This window comes from Malus domestica, chromosome 13 (genome assembly GCF_042453785.1).
Source record: "Malus domestica chromosome 13, GDT2T_hap1".
NCBI lineage: Eukaryota > Viridiplantae > Streptophyta > Magnoliopsida > Rosales > Rosaceae > Malus > Malus domestica.
The window spans coordinates 1,788,573-1,811,737 of NC_091673.1; the positions used below are offsets into that span (position 1 = coordinate 1,788,573).

At 35.9% G+C, this 23,165-nt stretch overlaps 2 protein-coding genes and 1 pseudogene across 3 annotated transcripts; 1 reads left to right on the forward strand and 2 right to left on the reverse strand.

Annotated features, from left to right (window-relative positions):
• Window positions 1-7,668: 7,668 nt before the first annotated feature.
• Window positions 7,669-15,545, forward strand: LOC103451587 (putative 1-phosphatidylinositol-3-phosphate 5-kinase FAB1C). 2 transcript variants are annotated; one of them, XM_008391001.4, is made up of 12 exons: window positions 7,683-8,279; window positions 8,384-9,291; window positions 9,478-10,272; window positions 10,369-10,522; window positions 10,647-10,991; window positions 11,121-11,870; window positions 11,965-12,296; window positions 12,379-12,505; window positions 12,630-12,794; window positions 12,927-14,360; window positions 14,481-14,747; window positions 14,948-15,545. In XM_008391001.4, exons 2-12 carry the CDS (start codon window positions 8,732-8,734, stop codon window positions 15,200-15,202), a joined length of 5,184 nt encoding a protein of 1,727 aa, XP_008389223.2. In that variant the 5' UTR covers window positions 7,683-8,279; window positions 8,384-8,731; the 3' UTR covers window positions 15,203-15,545. The 2 variants fall into 2 exon arrangements, with proteins under 2 accessions (XP_017192451.2, XP_008389223.2); XM_017336962.3 differs by having other exon boundaries at window positions 7,669-9,291.
• Window positions 15,546-16,118: 573 nt separating this feature from the next.
• On the reverse strand, window positions 16,119-18,192 carry LOC139190650 (uncharacterized protein At1g66480-like). The gene is made up of 2 exons (XM_070811030.1): window positions 17,403-18,192; window positions 16,119-16,356 (listed from the first exon to the last, which is right to left on the reverse strand). Exons 1-2 carry the CDS (start codon window positions 18,024-18,026, stop codon window positions 16,294-16,296), a joined length of 687 nt encoding a protein of 228 aa, XP_070667131.1. The 5' UTR covers window positions 18,027-18,192; the 3' UTR covers window positions 16,119-16,293.
• Window positions 18,193-21,277: 3,085 nt separating this feature from the next.
• Window positions 21,278-22,907, reverse strand: LOC139190426 (U-box domain-containing protein 10-like; annotated as a pseudogene).
• Window positions 22,908-23,165: the final 258 nt, after the last annotated feature.

Here is a 23,165-nt window from a genome sequence, read left to right on the forward strand (position 1 = left end):
ATAAGTTAAGCAATGTGACTGATTATTAAGCTAACTGTTACAAATACGAATGATTGAAATACTAACAATACTTACACGCAAAATTGATTACATTGCTGACAGAATTTACGAAATATGAACTCTATTATCATATGTTTTACCAAGGACGAATATCATCATAAGCGAAACTTGTCTGCATTATATAGTGTATTAGTAATATGATCTATTTTATGTGTTAGTAATTTGATTAATTTTGTGTCTAGAGTTACCGCGACAATGAAATATTAAGGATATTGAAATAATATTCCATCCTTAAACGTTGAAACAGGGCATGTGACTAAATGCACCAAAGTCAGAAGTTCTCAGATGCAATATATCAGACCTAATAAAAGGACCATATATATAGAGATTTGGTATGTATTAATTTTTGAATAATTATAGATAGCTAAAGCTGCACGTGCATTTAAGCTGTGCCTGAGATTTGACCAACCAGATGCATTATCCTTAATTAAGAGGGCAGTTTCTATTGATTGAAGCAACCAAATTTGAGTGTCCAAATCAGTATTGCATGCCCAGATTATTGAATTCAGATCATTTCTGAATTTATGTGTTCAGAGCCGATAAATTCAGAAATTCTCACTGTTTAAGAGAGAGATTTGAACCATTCAAGAATTTAATTGTATAAGGCGAACCAATAAAAATGTAACGATTATGATATAATGACGATGACCAGTCACAATAATGTACATACATATATGACCATAATCAAAACCTCTAGTTCCATCTTGATGTATTAAGGGAAAAAGAAATACGTCTCGATCTCTTTCTCAAGCATTATGCTACATCATTGACCCAAAAAGCATTATGCTACTTGCTACATCAAAGTAATTAACTTTAGTTTAACTTGAGTATTTTATTAGCTTTCCACGGTACATGAATCTTATCTTTCTGACGTGTAATTTTAGGAAACTCATATTTTGAGAGAAATTTTAAATTTTTGTTAATCTAGCAATTGGACAATGTTAAAAACTAGTTTAGCTACTTGGTTTAACTTTTGACCTTCAACAACATTTTATATTTTAACAAACTTTAATTAACAATTTAAATTCAACCCATTCATTTTCTAAAACATGCTTCTCTTTCTTCCTTTCCTCCTTGCTCAAGAGTCCACCCTTGAGTTTTATTATTTTGTTAATATTTAGCTGATGAATAGTTGCTCTGCATTTTTAAAGAGTGATTGATCATTTTGCTATAACAGAGACACTTTTATAGACTATGTTGGAGATATGTTTTTTTTTCTTTTGTAGATTTAAAATAAAGTTTTGGCTATTTTATAGCATCAAATACTAGGATGAATAGATTTTAATACCGCATGACGTAGCAAAGTAGTGAATTTAAATTGATTTGACTATTTACATATATTCATACAGTAAATGAACCCTGTTTATTTTTCAAACAAATAATACTATGATAATTACATTCTAATATTGCATGATGTAGCAAGCGATATATACAACTAACAACCAATGGGATAAAGTTAATTACATCTACTCTATCATTCCTAGTTGTATTCTTTGTCATCACCAAACTACGTTCGACGATGAATGCCAAATATAAGAAAGCCTTCAAACATCATGAATTAGCACTAACTATATATATCACTGTTTGATTGAGATATTTACCGACCGGCCATAGGGTTAGTGGACTTGCATGCACAGACAACGTCATTTCGACGCTGTAGCCGACCATATATATATTAAGGGTAAATATATGCATAATTCACCACACTACTCTAATTTCATTGAACGAATCATTTCTTTGTGAGAGCACACCAAACTTTTCAAGGATTATGTTGAAAGATATCTACGTGTACTTGTACGACGTGAATCTTACTTAATTTGTTTAATTCTTGTTTAGGGTTGGCTAATATCCAGGAGGATCATCTCCGGATTCTCTTTATGAGAATTGTGGAGATTCTCAAATTATGTCCGTTTATCATATATCATTAGTTTTCGTCAGGTACTATTTATATTTAATTTAAAATGATTTCTGGTTACACAATGTATGATGAGCGGACACGATTTGAGGATTCCCAGGATTCTCACAAAGAGGATCCGGCTAATATGGGTTTTTTTAGGGTGGGTGATGTCACGCCTAGAGTATGTTATCATCATGCCTGAAAATGCTACTATATTGTTCTTTTTACACCCAATTCATGCCGTTATGCATTGTAAATTAAACCTAATTTAGTGCACGCACTAATTATTTATTTTTCTAATGCATGCATTACTTTCATGGCTATATTGACTTTGGGGGTTACCAAAATAGAGCAGGGAACAAAAGGGCTTTCAAAGTGGGTATATTTTTTGTTCACTACTCTATTTATCATCTACTTTATTTATGAGCATGAATTTAAAATTTGAGATTCATATCTATCCACTATATAGATCTCGAAATTTCAAATTCCGATATGATAAATAGGGTGAATGAGTATCACCATCAACTTGATAGTGTGGGCAAATTTTTTTTTTTTTCATGGGTTAATGTGGGGTTTTATTTATATATATTTTTCTTTTGATAAACGATATGATATTTTCAAAGATATTGAAAAAGCAAACTCACATGTCATAACAAGTCACAATGATTCACAACTTATTATCAAACTCGTGTGTGTGTGTGTATATATATATATATATATATATATATTGTTCTCATATTTAGGTGTGTCAAATTTGTAATATTTTCTAACTGAATAAAAACAAGATGTCGCTAATTCAACTGACCATTTACTTACTTTTTCTTTTCTCTTTTTCACTTTAGGGTTTCTTAGACGTAGAGGAAATGAATTGTAGGCCTTTAGTAGCCCTAATTTGACAAAGCATTAGAAAATTTGACAAAGCATTAGAAAAAAGACCAAAGGAGGGCGGTTAAGGCCTAATCGTATCCTTTTCCCAAAAAAAAAAAAAAGTAATTAATCAAACAAAGTAACAAGTCGACATTGACATGAGTCACCAATGATGATGAAGGAAAATTGGCTAGGGTCGGCTTATACATCCCTCTATTCTCTTATCCAATCCATCACTGACTCTGTTTTTTTATGTAGGAATGATGCAACTTTATAGGGCTGTGAGTATATTTTTAAGAAAATATATTCCAATTTGGTCAAGAAAAAAGGGTGGGGGAAGGATGGGGGCATTGGAAAAACTATAATCCACCCAAAGAAACGCCAGGGAGAAAAGGAGAAGCTTCATCTTCCTTTTTCGGCAGCACAAAACACTTTTGCAGACGTCGGCTTCGCACCAAATGCAATGCTTACCAAGTCCCCGTCACCTGCTGCTGGCTATTGCAGGGGACATGCCAATTGGCATCTCACTTTTGTGAACTGACATGCATGGGTCGAAGGGAGTTTCAGTGTACTCGAAATATAAGAAATATATTACGTATCATTGTATAAATAAAAGAACAGTGAATAATATATTTATATTTTCACTTATATTATGATGTACGAAATAATCTCTTATGAGTCAGGCATTTGAGTCTTTGCTTATAGAGATTTAAATAAGGGACACTTTGGATGCGGTCCCTAACTATCAATATTCTTTGGTTGAAACCTTGTTAGTTTTTAGTTTTTGATTGAGGTTCCTGACATTAATGTAATAATGTAAGTTACTATATTTTTTAAATTAAAAATTAAAAATTGAAATTTGTAATTGTTTATATTAATGAGATTTTAAATAAAACCCATAATTTATGGGATTAAAAATAATAAAATATAAATTATACTCTCTATTATATTGTGTGTGTGTGTGTATATATACATATATGTATGGGTACATAAACCAAAATTAACAAAAAAAGTTATTGTACCAAAACATGGATACATTCTCAAATCAACAAAAAAGAAGGTACCCATATAAGTTTAAACATGGATTAAAAAATTTGAAAGGATTTTATATTAAAAAAAGGGTACATTTTAAATATAACAAATTGATATATTTGAGAATGGGTACATTTAAGATTAAAAAAATTGAAAAATTATATGAATGGGTACATTTCAGATTAAAAATTGAGAATCTTTTTATATATATATAAAAAAACTAATATGTACAAACTTAATTTAATTTAATTTATTATTATTTTGGAAATGTTTGAATTGAAAATTAATTAGAAGTTTAATAGAGGTGTGAGTAAAAATGTATATTTAAGAATGTACCCAAATAAATTGGTATGTTTAAAAATGTATATTTAAGAATGTACCCACATAAGTTTAAAAATGGATTAGAAAAAAGAATGTACCCACATAAGTTTAAAAATGGGTTTAATACTCACACCTCTATTAAACTTCTAATTAATTTTCAATTCAAACATTTCCAAAATAATAATAAATTAAATTAAATTAAGTTTGTACATATTAGTTTTTTTTTATATATATAAAAAGATTCTCAATTTTTAATCTGAAATGTACCCATTCATATAATATACCAATTTATTATATGTAAAATGTACCCCTTTTTTTATATAAAATATATTCAATTTTTTTCTAATCCATTTTTAAACTTATGTGGGTACATTCTTTTTTCTTTGATTTTAAAATGTATCCATGTCAAGTTTAATTGAAGAAATTTACTAATGTTATTAAGCATAACATCTTTTTTTTGTTGTGATTTTGAAGAATGTTGACACACCCCTTCCCAAATGACTCACCCTCGGGTGTTACATCTTAGTAATTGTATCTTTAAAGCTTCTGAACTGTGTAAATGGTTACGTCACTCTCACGTGACGGCCAGCACCTACGAGTCGGAACCACCTCTAATGGTCTGTACGACTGGGCACCTAAATTGGATCCAATTGTGAGCATATGGTGCGGGGTGACTAGCGATTTATCGCATAGCTATCAGGAGAGGATAGCGTGAGCATAACTATATTCACCCAGTCGTACAGACCTTTCCAGGGGTTCCGACTCATGTGCAGTGTAGCGCCATATAGGTCACTTGCGATGACTCCGGTTAGATAAGATTGATGAGATTGATTATGAGCTATTGATTCAGCCGTACATGCCCACTATAGGTGGATCCGGTTGACATATTATTTTGCATGAGTTACTTATATGATTTGTTGAGATATATATTTTTGGCATGGCATATAATTCACATATCACTACTTATAAGTATGGTTTTGAGACAAGTATGCGTATTACATATTTCTGGGAAAGTATACGTGTTTTACAGTGAGGGGTTAGCGTTTTGATAATGAGATGATTTTCGAAAACTTTGTTTTACTGACCCACTCAATTTTGTTTTGCGCCCTTCCAGGTTCAAGATATCAGAGCTTTGGTGGCCACGAGGAATCCAACGGTGTTCTGACAAAATTCACAAAAGTATGACTCACCCTCGGGTGTTACATCTTAGTAATTATATCTTTAAAGCTTCCGAACTATGTAAATGGTTACGTCACTCTCACGTGATGGCCAGCATGCCCTCCTTCGGGACGGGGTGTGTCAATGTACCCATGTTTTGATACAATAATTTTTTTGGTTAATTTTGATGAATGTACCCATGTTTATATATATATATATGTATATACACACACACAATAGTATATTTATATTTTAATATTTATAATCCCACAAATTATGGTTTTTTTATTTAAAATCTCATTTATATAAACAACTAAAATTTTTAATTTTTAATTTAAAAAATATAGTAACGTATATAGAAATAAATTATCACATTAACTTCAGGGACCTCGATCAAAAATTAAAAATCAACAAGGTTTCAATCAAAGAATATTCATGGTTAAGGACCGCATTCAAAGTCTCCCTTTAAATAATACCGATTAGTTATATGCGATGTGGCGTAAACACGAGTTGATTATGATCGTTGATATTGCATGTCCTATATGCATCAACGACGAAGATAATCACAGATTGTACAAGTAAAAAGAATTTTTATTCAAAATAATTTCTGAGATTAACATAACTCCACACATTAGTCCCTGAGATTTAAAATCGATAAAGAGATTATCTATCATCAATCATTTTGACATTTTTTTGTCCAATTAGAGCTTGTTTTGATGCGCTTTTAAAATAACTAAAAACACTTTTGGTGAAAATGTTTTTGGAACCAATCTTTAGTAAAAATGCAAGTAAATTATGGAAAACACTTATAGTGCTTTATGAAAGAAGCACATAACTAATGCTTCTTGCCTTGAACTGATAGTTTCGTTAATTTAAGTATGATCCCCATCTGTCATTAACATTAGTCTCATTATTCATTACCACAACCACTTGGTACCCAAGATGCCGGGTCAACCTTATAAAATCGAGTAGCCTTTGTTACTGAAGGAATATAAGTATTCGGGTCATAGAAAACCCGTGAAACCTGACCCACCCAACCACCATCGGCCCATCCCTTGCCCATATGGTGGTGAAATGTGAATGGAAGTTCTAGATGCTGTCGGGGAGCGCGTGACGCAGACGCCAAAATTAGGGCGTTTGATAAATAAAATAAATTTACAAAAAGAAATAACATGCCCCAAAAAATCCAACAACGTCCAATTTATTAAGCGTCCCCTTCTCATAGGGATTTCATCATAGTTAGGATTGTTCATTCTCTAAAGATAAAGTAGTCATTTAATTTAAAGGTTTAATCAACGTATTAAATCAATCAACGATTTTACATATATAATTTTTAGATTATGATAAAGATAATGAATGATTTTGACTAGGGTAATGCTAGATAAACTAAATTTTTAGACCAAATTCGAAATCCAAATGATGTGTCATAAATAAAAAATAAACACGTTAATCAATATTTAAGTAATAATTCTATTATCAATGTGCAAATCATTTGGTTTATAAAATTTGATTTAGAAATTTCATCTATCTACAATTTTAAGTAGAGAGACAAATAAATTCAAGGAAAAACTAATGAAAATGACTTGAAAATTTGGAGGTTTAACTATAAGGACAAAATAAAAGATAAAGTGAATAATATTAAAATTGACTTTCTAATGTAAAAATTAAAAATATGATCTTTCGTTAAATTTAACAATACTGAAATTTTTTCGTTAAAGTTCCTTAAATTGAAATGGAAACAAAGCCATTATCCTTGTACTAGAGTTTACTTGCCCAAAACGTTTCTAAATCTTTACACTGATGCTGACCAATCAACGGCGACTGCTTCCTGTAGTAGTACAAACTCATATAAGAAAACTCAAAAAGCAAAAATTAAAAGTTAGATAAAATGAATTAAATAAGACTTTTAACCCTAATTAAGTATCACGTTGACAATGACTGTCTTAAATGCCAGAATGAAAAAATAAAAACAAAATCTTAAATAAAAAACCAAATACTGTTTTTTTGGGCTTTTAAGAGCGAGATTCTATGAAATAGATACATTGTTATTGCAGGGTTTTAAATTAAAAAAATTAACACATAAATAAGATGTTAGAGGTATATTTGCTCCTTGCAAGATTTTTTTTCTTTACGTTTGTATAAAGCTTTTCCCATATGTATGTAAAAGTACTTATTGAAAAATTTAAGCAAATACATAAGTGTTTTACAACTAATGTAATTAATTAAATAAATAAATAATGCTTTATTGGCACAGACCAAGGAAGGCTGTAGGTAATAATTAGGTCCAGAGTGGAGATTATTAAAAAAAAAAAAAAAGAAATAGAAAAGGAGATGAGAGCGAGAAAGTGCTTTTGTCAAAAGCAATATTTTAGTAGCAATAAGCAGCTGGGGTGCGTAGAAAGGAAAAGAAAAGAGACAGAAACAAGCAAGAAGATCGAAAAACAGAAAAGAATTGAAAAGAAAAAGAAACGAAATGAATTGAAAGCGGCAAAATAAAAGATGATACAGAAGAGAAGAACAAGTGTTGATGCAGTTGCAGGCGGCGGCGGTAGAAGAAGCGGAGGAAGAAGAAGAAGTGAGAGAGAGGCAAATGCGTTTCTTGAGATGCCAGTTGATTCCGGCAGAAAGGGAACCTTCTCCGTACTCCTCCTTTTCCTCCTTTTGATCCTCATTCTTCCCAGCATTTAATTTCTTCAATCTCTCTCTCCTCTTTTCTTTCTCTCTACATACAGACTTCTGGTCTTCTTCATCTGCTTTTGCTTTGCTCATACGTCGTCGTATTGTACTCTTCATCTCGTTTTATGCTGCCGTTTGCTTCCATATCTCTTGGATTTATCATGGTTTTTCAATCTGCTTGGACTCGTGGACTTGCAGCTGCTCCGATTGAATCGCCGGGATATGCTCCAATCGATCGCCGGATGCATTCTTGAAGACTCTGGAATCGGTTAGGGTTTCTTTACTGTTTAAGTTTCTTCGAGTTGTTGCTGCTGCTGCTTAATTTTTAAGCACTTTCGTTATTGATTTTATTTTGGCTGTAAATATTGTCAGATTTTGTGCATCCTGAGCCTTCTGATTTCCTCCTGTGATATTGTTTTGTGTGATTCTTGGAGGAAGAAGAGGAGGAGGAGGAGGATTTGCCTTCTGTTTTCGTTCCAAATTTTTGCAAAAAGAGGGAAAAAGAGAAAAGGGAAACCAAAATCATATAAAAAGAAAGAAAATAAATACCTTTTATTCCAATTCACCCACCATTTTTATTGTGGGGGATTTATTTTTATTTGTTGATTATACTGAAATTTAGAAGAAGAAAAAGAATTTAGCTTTGAGGAGGAGGAGGAGGAGGAGGAGGAGAAGGAAGAGCTTCGGCTTCCTTGTTCTTTGTTGGGTTGTTGCCATTCTATGGGAATACCTGATCGTTCACTACTAGATCAAATAGACCAAGTCAGGTCTTGGATTTCTGGAGGATCAAGCTATTTGCGGGTTTTGTCTGGTGAGTTTGATATGCCTTGTAACGGTTGCAAGATGTGTTGTGATTGCAATACAAACACCACCGGTATTGGTCCTAGATATCACTGCCAGAGCTGTGGTAGATGGATTTGTGGAAAGTGTATTCAGGGCTCCGAGTGGGATGGCATCGAGATCAGTGATGAGGATGGAGAGAGTAGTATTAAGTTCTGCAAGTTTTGTTCTTTGGCTAGATTAAGGAAGGAAGGTGGAAGGAAGAATAGTGAGAAAGTGCATCCGTCTGCCTCTCCCCGAGAAAGCCCTGAACCACCATCCCCCTGTTGTAGTGGTGAAACAGTCAAGTGTTATGCGGATAATGATGAATCCATTCGCGGTGATCATTTCGTAAAGATTTTAGAAGCCCATGATTGCGGTTATTCACCCCATGCTGAAAGGAGTATGACCTCGTTTAGTTCTCACCCATCTCCAATATCTGTTCGTCAGTCTATTAGCAGGTATGCTTTCATTCAGATAGCATGTTGTGCATCTTGATGCAGTTATAAAAGGTTTATATTATTTGTTTAATTGGATTTCTTGCATATAACTAATCTCTTCAACTGCTATACTATTCAAACATTGAACATATTTTTTTCGTTCCATGTCCACATATCCTTCCATTAATTCTCTGTTTTGTGATGTAGGAGTGACGAAGAGGAGGCAGAGGATTCTGGAAAGAACTTTGGCAGTCCTTTAAGTGAATATTGTGATGACAATTTGGACATAGATATAAGTAGTGTTAGTTCGAGAAATGAGTTTTACAGTTCAAGGTCACTGGGATCCAATCATTTTGATTGCCCATCTAGAATTTATTATGCTTCTAGTAGAGTTGGGCATTTTGTACAGCAGGGACGGGACGGAATCCTTGTGTCTCAGAATGATGGTCCCTTTGGTCAACAGACTAAGGCCGTTTTAAAAAGGCCTGAGAGAGGGACCGAGGATCCAGATATTACTGATGATTGCTCTGATGACCCATCAGTTATCCGTAATCAATATGAGAAGTCACAGAGGCCACTGGATTTTGAAAACAATGGTCTCATCTGGTATCCCCCTCCGCCTGATGATGAGAATGACGAGGCAGAGAGTAATTTCTTTTCTTATGATGATGAAGATGATGACGTTGGAGATTCAGGTGCAGTGTTTTCATCAAGCAGTAGCCTCTCGAGCATGTTTCCTGCAAAGGGGAAACAGAATGAGGGTAACAAGGAACCACTTAGAGATGTGGTACAGGGGCATTTTAGAGCTCTTGTATCACAACTGTTACAAGGTGAGGGTTTCATTGGTAAAGGGGATGGAGATGAGGACTGGCTTGACATAGTTACAACAATTGCGTGGCAAGCGGCAAATTTTGTTAAACCAGATACTAGCAGAGGAGGCAGTATGGATCCTGGTGATTATGTGAAAGTTAAATGTGTTGCATCAGGAAGTCCAAGTGACAGGTATGATTTCCTTGACATTTTTACATGACGTTTTGCATATCTCTAAGATAGAGACGTATTTATATCTTTTAATTTATGAATTTTGGATTTGTGCAGTACCCTTATAAAAGGAGTAGTTTGTACAAAGAATATAAGGCACAAACGCATGACCTCACAGTACAAAAATCCTAGATTACTTATTTTAGGGGGAGCACTTGAGTATCAGAAAATTCCAAACCAGTTGGCATCTTTTGACACATTGCTACATCAGGTCTGTTTTTTCTTCTTTCCAATTCAAGAGATTTCTCTCTCTCTGATAAATGGTAACAATTTTTTTGTAACGTAAAACTCCTTATAACTGATTTATTTCTTACTCTTTTTTTTTTTTCTGACAGGAAAACGATCATCTTAGGATGATTATCTCAAAGATAGAGGCTCTTCGCCCCAATGTTCTGCTGGTAGAGAAAAGTGTATCTTCGTATGCTCAAGACTGCCTGCTGGAAAAGGAAATATCATTAGTATTGAATGTCAAAAGGCCAGTATTGGAGCGCATAGCCCAGTGTACTGGTGCACTTATTACTCCATCAGTTGATGATATCCCTAAGACCCGTTTGGGACATTGTGAATTGTTCCGGTTAGAAAAAATTACTGAACAGCATGAGCCCGCCAATCAGTTTAACAAGAAACCACTGAAAACCCTGATGTTTTTTGAAGGGTGTCCAAGGCGTCTTTGCTGCACTGTAATGTTTTCCATATACAGCATTTTGTTGTTTCTTTTACAATTCGAGTATCTGCTGTTTATTTGATTATGCTCATTGTAATTTAGAGCCTGGTGGGGTGGTCTCTAATCTTGTCAGTTTCTGTTTTAGGTTCTGCTGAAGGGTGCGTGTGTTGAAGAACTAAAGAAGATCAAGCATGTTGTCCAGTATTCAGTGTTTGCAGCTTACCATTTATCCCTTGAAACTTCCTTCCTTGCCGATGAGGGTGCTACTCTGCCCAAGACACCTTTGAGACACTCAATTACTATACCAGACAGGACAACAGCTGATGCGATTTCAGTAGTCCCTAATTCTCTTGCTTCGAGCAATTCCCAGGCTGTAACTTTTGCTTCTACTCAAGATGATAACATTTTGGGTCTGAAGCCGGAGATTGAAGGATTAGAATCTTTGCCTGGGCATCTTGATCCTGGACTTGATTTACCTGTGTCTAATGGTTCTGTTGACTGTGTGGTTGGAAATACATCTTCTGATGCTTACACTGATGATATAGGAAATAATGTGTTTTTGGGATCTTATCAATACAAGGATATAAATGGAGTCACTGTCCATTCTTCTGAAACAAAAGATCTCTCCCAACCAGAGTTGCAAGAAAGCTTGCCTCATGACTGGAGTCAGCATGAGGATAATGAGTTGACAAACTCTGAAAGGATTGATCACAATGAAGTTTCAAGTGAGTACTTCTCTTCTGCTGACACTCATCAGAGCATATTGGTATCCTTCTCAAGCCATTGTGTACTGAAGGGAACTGTTTGTGAACGCTCCCGACTTCTGCGCATAAAATTCTATGGTTGCTTTGATAAACCACTGGGAAGATATCTTCGTGATGACCTATTTGATCAGGTAATTCATTGTTACTTTACTTGATCCCCTCCTTAATTTGTTTTACTGATTATGAAATGGAATTAAAGTTAATAATAAGCTTTGTAATTGGCAGACGTCTTCGTGTCGAACTTGTAAAGAGCCAGCGGAGGCGCATGTTCTATGTTACACCCATCAGCAAGGAAACCTTACCATTAATGTTAGACGCCTTCCTTCACTAAAGCTACCTGGGGAGAGAGATGGTAAAATATGGATGTGGCACCGGTGTCTAAGGTGTGCCCAAATTGATGGAGTTCCACCAGCAACACGGAGAGTAGTCATGTCAGATGCTGCATGGGGGCTTTCTTTTGGAAAGTTCTTGGAACTGAGCTTTTCAAACCATGCAACTGCGAATCGTATTGCTACTTGTGGCCATTCATTACAACGGGATTGTCTCCGTTACTATGGGTAAGTACTAATAGATTTGGAGTTTTATTTACTTTTTAGTGTGCTAAATGTTCTTAGTTTAACAAACTGACATGTATTACAGGTTTGGGAGCATGGTTGCGTTCTTCCGATATTCCCCAATTGATATTCTTTCTGTCCATTTGCCCCCTTCAGTGCTTGAATTCAATGGCCAAGTTCAACCAGAGTGGATCAGACAAGAGGCAACAGAGGTGCTTTTAAGAATTTTAATCTAATTCTCAAATAATTGCTTGATTGGTGGTGAACGGTGAACTAGTTTTATAACTGTTGGAAGTTTATGAGAGCTCAATTCTAATAACCTGGATTGTTATGCAGCTTATGGGAAAAATGGAAACCATATATGCAGAGATTTCTGATGTACTTGACTGCATGGAGGAGAAAAATAGATCCTTGGGACATCAAATGTCAGGTGCAATTGAGTTACAGAACCACATTATGGAGCTGAAAGATCTGCTTAAGAAGGAAAGAAATGACTACATTGTAAGTGCAAAATTGAGTATCACATGTGACTACGATTGGTATCACATGTTTACTGGTCCATGGTTCATGTTTCATGTTTATGCCTTCTGGAATCTGTGTTTTTCTAATCTAGTCTACTTGCTTTCTCAATAGGGTTTTCTGCAACCTGCTTTTGTGGAGACGTCAGAACCAGGCCAAATGCCTGTTTCCGACATTCTGGAGCTAAATCGCTTGAGACGTTCTCTTTTAATTGGTTCTCATGTTTGGGATCGCCAGCTTTATTCATTGGACTCGCTGCTTAAAGGGAATCCTGTTTCCATGGCTACTGATGGGGTTGTATCTTTTGCCCACCTGCAAGAGTTGATAAGTGGTCCATTTGACAAGGATGGCAGCCTTGACTATGGCTCTGAAGATAATGTATCTGAGTCTTCAAAATTTCAAGTGCCTTCTGTAGACATATCATGTCACTATAGCCGAGAGGAGGAAATGCACTCAGATAAGGAAATTGTTGGTGAGACATCCTATGAAGGCTTGTCCTCCCTTAAATCTACACTGTCCGAGAGAATAGATTCTGCATGGACTGGAACAGATCAACTTCTGGTGAAAGCTCAACCTCTTGATGCATCACATTTGACTGAACTTCAAGCTGGTGCTGTCAAGCATACTAGTCAAAGTGATGATCCTCCTTTTAAGAGGCTAATGTCGCCAGTGAGAGTTCAGTCTTTTGATTCTGTACTAGGATTTCAAGACAGGATTAGGAAGGGATCATTCCATGCTTCTGGAGATTATAGGAGTATGGTGAGACATCCTGTTTCTCGAGTCAGAAGGACTCTTTCCCAGGCATTGCCTCGAGAGGCACAGAAGTTGGATTCGATACTCAATTCTACACCCTCGTTTGTCTCCTCTGCATCTCAAATAGCTGATGGGGTTCGGTTGCTGCTTTCCCAGACAAGCAACAATGACATAGTTGTTGGTGTTTATGATAGCGAGCCCACTAGCATAATCTCATATGCCCTTAGTTCCAAGGATTATGAGGATTGGGTTACTGATAATTTGAATGAGCATCAGGCAGGCTGGAGTATTCATGAAAGCTTAAAAGAAGATCCTACGGCTTCTATCTTTTCACCCTGGCAGTCTTTTGGCTCTATGGACTTGGATTATATCCATTATGGAACTTATGGATCTGAAGATACTTCAGCTTCCATGGGTAACCTGTTTGCCGAAGCCAAAAGATCTCCACATCTGAGGATTTCTTTTGGGGACGAGTCCTCAAATGGGGTGGGAAAAGTTAGATTTTCTGTGACGTGTTATTTTGCAAAGCAGTTTGACTCTCTTAGGAAAAAGTGCTGCCCCAGTGAAGTGGATTTTGTACGATCTTTGAGCCGCTGCAAGAGGTGGAGTGCACAGGGGGGGAAGAGCAATGTGTATTTTGCTAAATCTCTGGATGATAGATTCATCATAAAACAAGTCACAAAGACGGAATTGGAATCCTTTCAGGAATTTGCACCTAAGTACTTCAAATATTTGACAGATTCCCTTAGCTCAGGAAGTCCAACTTGTATTGCCAAGGTTCTTGGTATATATCAGGTAAGGCGGCTTTGATTTTTTATTTGTTTTTGTTTTTTGTATTTTGTTTATGTCTGTGCGGGCAGTAGCGAGTAGTAGCTTAAATATATGTGTGATCTTATTATACTGGTGTATTGGCAGGTCACTGTTAAACATCTAAAGGGTGGGAAGGAAACTAAAATGGATTTGATGGTGATGGAGAACCTGTTCTTCAAAAGAAATATTTCAAGGGTATATGATCTCAAGGGATCTACTCGATCCCGTTATAATTCTGATACAACGGGGGAAGACAAAGTACTGTTAGATATGAATCTGTTGGAATCATTACGTACACAACCCATGTTTCTTGGAAGCAAAGCAAAGAGAAGCCTGGAAAGAGCTATTTGGAATGATACGTCATTTTTAGCGGTATGCCTTGACCCCCTTCCTCTTTTTTTTCCTTACCTCTAATGATAAATGTTAAAATTTTCTCACGATCATTAGATCATCGATGCCTTTTATAATGCATATATGTGATTCGAGTTTAAATAAACTACAGTAGCACATGTTTACTTTTATCAAACTAGTACGAACGATAAGGCTATTAATTTCGACCAATGCCTCTCCAGTCTGTCGATGTAATGGACTACTCACTGCTGGTTGGGGTGGACGATGAGCGGAAGGAGCTGGTCTTGGGGATCATAGATTTCATGAGACAATATACATGGGACAAGCATTTGGAGACATGGGTAAAGGCATCCGGGATACTTGGTGGTCCGAAGAATGCTGCTCCGACTATTATTTCCCCGAAGCAATACAAGAAACGATTCAGGAAGGCGATGACCACGTATTTTCTCACCGTGCCGGATCAATGGTCGTCATGAAACACAGCATTCTTTTTAGTTCACAAAAGATAGTGTTCACTAATAAGTCCTACAGGGGAATTGTTACTTCTGATAAAACAGAGAGGAGGGAAACCCCTCCATCTTCTTCTTCCCCTTTCTTTTGTATATGGGGGCTGAGTTGAATTTAACCCGAATGAGATTTGTTACCCGCTGTAATTGTGAAGAGTTGGTAACTTTGGTTATTTTGTATGTCAAAGTTACCAACAATGTAGGATTTTTACTATTTAGCCATGTGATGTAAAAGTAGACAAATGTAAATTTAACTTTGAAACCATGGACTTCTGTCCACGTGCTTCATCAGTAAAATATCAAATTTTTATCAGTGTCTTGAATTATAATTCTTTAATTAAAACATTAGCGGATGAAATTTCTTGAGCAATAATATGTACTTGTAATGTTATTTGTTTGATATCGTACTCTTTATTTTTTATTTTTTTTAAAAAGGTCGCATGTGTGTGTATTATCAGGTACTTAATAATTTGTTTTAATTAGATTGTTATTATTGAGCTAATGCTAAACATAATCCTTTGGATAAGAAACCTTGGAAAGTACTTCTGGTATTAGGAATTCTTAAAATAGCTGCAAAAGGAACTCTTTTTTTCGTTACTTTAATAGTTTTGAAACTTTCCTTATTCTAAATTATTGTAATAGTTTCGAAACTTCTCCCTCTTATTAATAATATTTTTTCTTTTTGAAAAAAGATTCATAAAGGTTATGAAGGTTATGATTTTCCAAAATTGTATGTGAGTACAGATGTACGTTAGGTTGGTTGGTTAAGGTTCAAAGCAGCTGTTTCTTGCTTGGTGCGCTAGTGCCGCTGGCTAAAATATCGTCCATATCGTTTTGTTCAAAATATAAAATTGTAGGTCGATTCATCACGATTAAGAAGAAAAAGGAAACAGGAAGATAAAACGTTTTGAATCCAATTCATGTATAATTATACAATATATTTAACTAACTACATCAGTTGCTTAGATAATCCTCGATCACTTCCTCAAGTGTGTGGTTGATGGGATACTGCGCACACTGAAGTAGAGCTACCGACTACAGGCGCTGCTCGCCACTACTTGTTAAGAAGCCGCCACTATTTGCTGTATCTCTCCTTCATTGGCTGGTCGGAAACTCACTCGTTTCTGCAGGATCCAATACAAGAATATTTCAATATATTTTCTCTTAAGTATTCTAAAACAATAAGTTAGACATAAACATTCATGTACAAGTCACTAGTACTATACTTTAGTGCTATTCTTCTCCATTAATAAATGAAAGTTTTGGATTGAACTCCCATGGATGGCAAGTTCAATGTTTAGTTATGATTAACCCATTTTTTTAGGCTTAACCATATCATCTTGCTCTCTATCATTGTATCAAAACATAACAAACTAGAATATCTAACATTTCAAATTTTAGTATTTCGACAAAAATGAAAAACTAATATTTAAGTATAAGTTAATATGTCTCTGGTTATAGCTGTAAACATTTCGATGTGAAACATGTTTAGATGGAAACAGAGTGGTAGGTGGTAAACTACCAAATGGGCAGTGTGTGCAACTGAGCTGGCAAAAGCAGGTGAAAAGCTTGACTATCTACGCATATTTCCAATTGCCCAAACTTCGTAAAATAACTAACACCATGACTTGGCCGTATTTGGCTACCGTTCTGACCTATCTGTCTGTACGAAAATTGGGTAAAAGGGTCGGCATACGGCATCTGTGAACAGGAAAGGTGGGCGCAAATTAAGGTAAGATTTGGCTTATGCTTGAAATGCATAATGCTACCTAAGTTATATGGGAAGGATGGAGAAGTATTTGGGTATGACGAATTCAATATAAATATATATATTTTTTTAGTGTTAGCGGGTTAAATTGATAAATTATAGGGAACTTTAACGAAAAGCACCTGTTACTGTTCACTTTAACGAAAAACCACATTTTTACACTAAAAAGTCAATCCTGGTACTATTCACTTTACCTTTTATTTTGTCCTTATCATTAAAACTCAAAGTTTTCAAGCCCTTTTCATTAGTTTTCCTTAAATTATATGGGAGGGGAATAGGTGGGAAACCCTAAACCCTTAGTTGGGTCTACCAACATTTCTATGCAAGCAACCAACCTAACCAAAAATGTCAAACACCACCACATGGCACAAAAGCAGGATCGATGTTTCTCAGAAACCCTACCTGAACCCGATGACGCTCCTTGATTCCTTGCGACTCGAGCAATCTTCCTTCATCCTTCCAATGTATTTGCGGGTTCATACCCAAACCTTGATCATTGCTCTTCACATTGTTGGTGTTCACCATGCAAAGATCCATAATCTTCTGAGCTGCCTCCGCGTCGTCTCCACTTTGACGCATCAATTTCTCCACTTCTGCCCTCGGAAGCCTCATCCTCACGCGCACCGCCCCATTCGCCTCCTCCTCGGGCACAATGCTTGCTGTCGATGCCGATGATTTCATGACCGAAAGGTCCGAAACCGACCTCCGAGAAAGCATTAGGCTTTCGAGCCTGTCCTTAGCACTCATGTTTATTCCAGAACGAACCCTTCTCGGAAAACTCTCTTTTTTAACATCAACCTTGGGCAACTCCACAAGAAAATACAACCTGTTTGGCTCAAGCTGTTGGTAGGGTTCCAACGGCTTTGCCCGAACCCCGAAATGCTTCACATCCGATGATTTTAGCAAAACATGACCTGGGAAATCCTTGACAACCTCACCAGCTTGCACTGGTGTTTTCAACTTGAATGTCTCTCCATTAACTTGCATAACTTTTGCACGTTTTTTGCCTCCCAAGCTGTTTCCCATAGCTATAGCTTACTGGCCAAATATTTGGATTCTATTTCTGCTATAACATATACTCAGAAGATGGAAGATTGTATTTTTAATTTAGGATCGATGATTAATGTTTTGATTGGCCTTTTATCATGCCAAAAGTATAAAGCTCTCACCATGGTGGGTATCAGATAGGACATTTTATGGGCAGTTGTTGTAATTTGTAAATGTATTTGGTCAACAAAGAAGGCAAAAAGCGACTAAATTTTGGTTTTTGACTATGTCATGAAGTACGTATGATTTCGCTTTCGATCGATCCTATATTTCTAATTTAACATTTTAATATTTTTTAACGACCTTATATTCCATATTTTAGAAGATAATGCTCTCCAAAAAACCCGTGATGTGTGGAACAAAGATGATTAGCTCAATCATATTTTGTTCTTATATTCAAGGGAAAACAGTATACGATAATCACGGCGGGAATTATTTAAGAGTTCTCTTTGGATTTGATATGATCATGTGAAAAAATTGACTAATAGAAAAATCGTGTTAGGAAAACGTGATTTCATCGTCATCAAGACTAATCCTTGATTAAGCTCGTGATTTGTTTTTGTCAAATCAACAAAGCATTACAAACTTCAACACTGTCACGTGTAGAAGATTGAATTTATCAAAACTATAAAAACGAAAAAGAACAACACAAACATATGCAAAGTCAAAACTAAAGCGGATAAGAACAACACAAACAATTAAAATATCCAAATCATTACCAAAACCCATAAGCTGTATCCAAGCTAGAATAACCAAAGTCCGAAAGTTAAACTATATTTCTACTTTCACGTGGTTTCGCTTCCGCGATGGTTTTATGTGGCATCCGGTGATGATTTTTTTACAATTGTTGATACAAATATATTATATCTATCGTTATGTGATAGTTTTGTATCATGAAGTGTATGTTTTCATACATATGGTAGCTGTCTAGGAGTTTACTTTTGTTGTCTTGCTTGTGCAAAGTCACATCCAGATTATTTTCTTGGTCACTAGAGTATTGTACCCAATTAATACCTATGTATTATTTGAGATGATTAATGAAATACCAATCTATTGTTGTTTGTCAAAAAAGTACTATATTCCTAAATCATGACCACCACCGGGAATCAAAGTTGCTCCAACAAATAGACAGAACGCACCACATTTAACCGTGAAGAACCTGTACAATGGGCAGATCGGGAGAGTAATCATTGATTAAGCTCTCATAATTTTAACATTGCCTTTTAATATTATATCACTATCCAAGTAATTAGTTATTAAGCTCTCCTGGCTAATGTGGACGACTAAGCTTACTACTCGGAGACTGAGACTAGTATAATACTGGGTCCAAAATGATGGTCCGCTCATCAACTTGGAAGAAATAGTTCTCTCGAACATGTTATCTAAGACAAGGAAAAGTTGAAATTCCACTGACTCAGAAAGCTAATATTCCTGCAGCTCGTATATATCTGATTGCATGCGGATACTTGTCTAATTCAAATTCAACATGCAGAAAGGCTGCTACGCACGTATACAACTGCAATATATCCATCCGATCAAGTTGGAATTTGAAAAACTATCACGCAATTATATGTAGAAAATGAAATGCATGGAAATGTAAAACATGGGAAATTAAACGACAATTGACAAGTTCAAGCTTCAAGTGAGCATAGGATGCCATCCTTGTATTCATGGTTTTATTGGTCAGAGGCTTCTTGCAACTTGTAGTTAACTTGTTACAAATAATAAAAGAAGAGGAATTGAACTCCCTCCTTCTCTAGCTCTGAATTTCTGACCTAGTGGTTAGGGTTTTCATACTAATTAATATACAATTAATTTTAAAAGAAACAGTTATTGAATCTCGCATCAATCTAAACAGGAAGAGGATCCTCTCAGGATCCATTTTGTAAGAATTTTAGGCATTCTTACATCCTAGCTGTTCATCGTACATCGTGCAGTCAGTTTTTGTCAGATATTATTTGTGTTTAATTTTAAATAAAAAAATCAAATAATTTCTAACAACACGATACATAATGAATGGTTAAAATGTGAAAATCCTAGGATTCCATAAAATGAATCCAAATAGAATCCAATTCTTTAATTTTCGCCTAGAGAAAAGTGCAAATTGATAATATTTAAGTGTTAATAATAGTTGCCATTTAAAATTATGAACTGAGACCGATTGAAACAAGAAGACAAAAAGAAAAGCTGCAAGTAGAAAAGTTACATAACTGTTACATTTTAGCTTTTGTAATTTAGCTATTGATTATTTGATATGATTTTGCGGCACAAAATGGACTACTTTGGTTCACATTGGTTCATATTGAAGTCATGCTTTATCGATTAAACGAGATTAGTTGACCTGAAGCTTAAATACATTTTTAGTAAGGGAAAAACTGGGTTGTGGTCCATCTAATCAAATAAACGTGCTTATGACTTCCATTCCAACAGTTCTACTGATCTAACCACCCATCCCGATAAGGACAACGAAGAAAACAATGGATTCGGCTAATATAAAAGCTTTGTTCTCAGATGTTAATTTGTTGTTTTGTGAATGTTAATTTGTTGCCTTGTGAGTTTGATTAAGACCGAGAGAGATGGAAAAAATATTCTCTTAGAGCAATCGACTACGTCATTAGTACCATTGCTCTGACGCTTATGAGCTACACCATGGACAGAGTCGGCTCCAAGAATGTTCAAGTGGTGTCACCACACAAAGCCTCTAGTTCTGGAGGACCCTCAATTTATGATATTATTTTACATGTATATAAAGTATATATATTTAAAGGTGCACTAACTAACCAAATTAAGTTCTTAGCGTAAGTCGTCTCGCTCTTTTTATCTCTATAGCTCCAACCGGGGTTCGAATACCTCTTGCACCGCATTTTTTTATGTTTTTTTAATTGTTTTTGTATTTAAGGGATGCAGATAGGTACTTAGCCATTACACCATGCTACACTTATTTATTTTCTTTTGTGTTATATCAATTTATACACAATCCAAAAAATATAAATATAAAAGAATATATATAGCAACCAAAATTTTAGACCTTATAAGGACCTCTGTTTGATTATGATTAAAATTTTAACCCTCAAAATCTTAGGACCGGCTTTGATTATGATTAATTTTGCCATATAAAGATAAAACTAATATTTGTGGTCGAACAGGAAAGCAAGCCATTTGGACGTAAATAATGTGACAGCAAACGAAGCATCAAATGATACATTTTACGCAAATATTAAGGGAGGAAGAAAAGAAAGGAATGAATATTATACAAAGATTGAGAAAACTTAGCCGTCTCAAGCTCGTATTCACCACAAATGGAATATAGTGGAACTAACATTCATTGAGAAACCAAAAAATTTTAGAAGAATCAAACTTATTATTGGCACTACAAGTACTACACCCCGTGCCTGTTATAGCTGCTGTACTTTTTGAAGATGCTCCAACAACGAAGTAGCCTTCCGTTTGGCCCTCACTGTGCCGCTCCTTGCGAGCTCTGTCAAGGGCATCATCCCACCAAGCCTGATTATGCAGGCGAGGCTCTCTTTACCTCTCTTGTACAAGGCAAGAAAAACTGCAGCTGCGTTCTCTTTGTTACGAGGGCAGACCTTTTCGCAAAAGGTCTATCAAAACAGGTATGGTGCCGGCCTATACAATGGTTACTTTTGCCTCTTGGTGGTTAGCAAGAACTGACATGATAGTCAGTGCTTGATCGACCATGATTGAATCAGTTAGCATCTTGAGTAAGGCTGTGACTAGCCCTGCCCTTGTTGCCCTGATAAATGCACAAATTGAACAATGCCGTTGAAGCATCCTTCTTCGCTCTGGTGCTCCCGTTTTGAAGCAACTCTACCAAAGCAAGAATTGCCCCGGATGCTCCGATTATTATCTTGTTCTCATCAGCAAGTGACAAACTAAAAAGGTTGCTGCTGCATTCTCTTTCGTTTCCATGCTTCCGGGTCTGAGGACTCGGACAATGGAAGGAACAGCACCGGCAAGCATAATGAGCTCATTGTTATTGTCATATATTGAGAGTTTCAGAACGGAAGTTACTGCATTCTCTTGTCTTAGTCCATCTTCTGATGTTAATAGGTTGACTATAACAGGTATGGCACCCGCTTCCGCAATTAGTATTCTGTTGTCAGTGCTTCTTTTGGAAAGAGATCGAATCTCAGCTGCAGCAGCTCTGCGCTCCTCAATTGATCGACTGGAGAGCTTGCGAACCAAGGCTTGAATCGTCGCTGTGTCCCCAGTAATGTTACGGAATGATCCATCACTCTTCTTGATCTTCCCGTTGAGCTGCTCTATATTGCTGTTAATACACCACTGTGCAATCAAACTCCTCAAAACATAGTTCGGAGTTAGTGTCAAATTCACCAACTTTTGCTGAGTTTTCGGACATGTTGTGTTCCCACAATCTACCCATCTCTGTATGTAAGATCTCTCGTACGTCTACAAACATAAATTGCATATACAGTATCAAATTTTAGGCATCAACCTATTAAAAGGAAAACCCCGAATTCTGATGAACGAAAAACAAGAATAAAAGATAGCATTTTTAGCACACACACACACCTGACCTGTGGCCACAATAACAGGATCCCTCATGAGTTCCAAAGATATTGGGCATATAAAATCGTCAGGAATTGCAGATGAGTTGGCATCAGGCTTCTTGATATCGCCACGATCATCAACATGGATGTCATCAGCAGAGTCAGCAGCACGAAGGGTTTCGGATTTACGAATCACAATGTCATCAGCAGAATCAGCACTAAAGCTTTTGGGAATACTGCCAATCGTCGTTGCATTGTTCTCTACATTTCCAGACTCCACCAGAGACTAGGAGAGGGAATGAAACGACACCGTTCTCTCTTTCATGGAAGACCCATATCTTTCTATTGCTCTTCTCAACTGGGCTCTAACCAATTCAACCTAAAATCTGCAAAAAAAAATTGAAATTTTTTATAATTAAATTATAAAATAAACTAAATAATAATGAGTTATTAACTTTAGGTTAATTCATTACAGTGAAAAACATGCAACGTAGTAGAAGTAGAACAACATTGACAGGCTTAAGTTAAAGTCAGTTACCTGTTCTTCAACTTCCTCGGAGATGTCGAACTGGTCGTACCGTAT

Excerpts from the sequence above, each read along its gene's own strand:
- LOC103451587 (XM_017336962.3), top strand. The coding sequence starts at position 8,732 with ATGGGAATACCTGATCGTTCACTACTAGATCAAATAGACCAAGTCAGG. Across the intron at positions 10,273-10,368 it reads TCAGGAAGTCCAAGTGACAG|TACCCTTATAAAAGGAGTAG; the intron begins GTATGATTTCCT and ends GGATTTGTGCAG. Across the intron at positions 14,361-14,480 it reads AGGTTCTTGGTATATATCAG|GTCACTGTTAAACATCTAAA; the intron begins GTAAGGCGGCTT and ends GTGTATTGGCAG.
- LOC139190650 (XM_070811030.1), bottom strand. The coding sequence starts at position 18,026 with ATGGGAAACAGCTTGGGAGGCAAAAAACGTGCAAAAGTTATGCAAGTT. Across the intron at positions 16,357-17,402 it reads AGGAGCGTCATCGGGTTCAG|AAACGAGTGAGTTTCCGACC; the intron begins GTAGGGTTTCTG and ends TGGATCCTGCAG.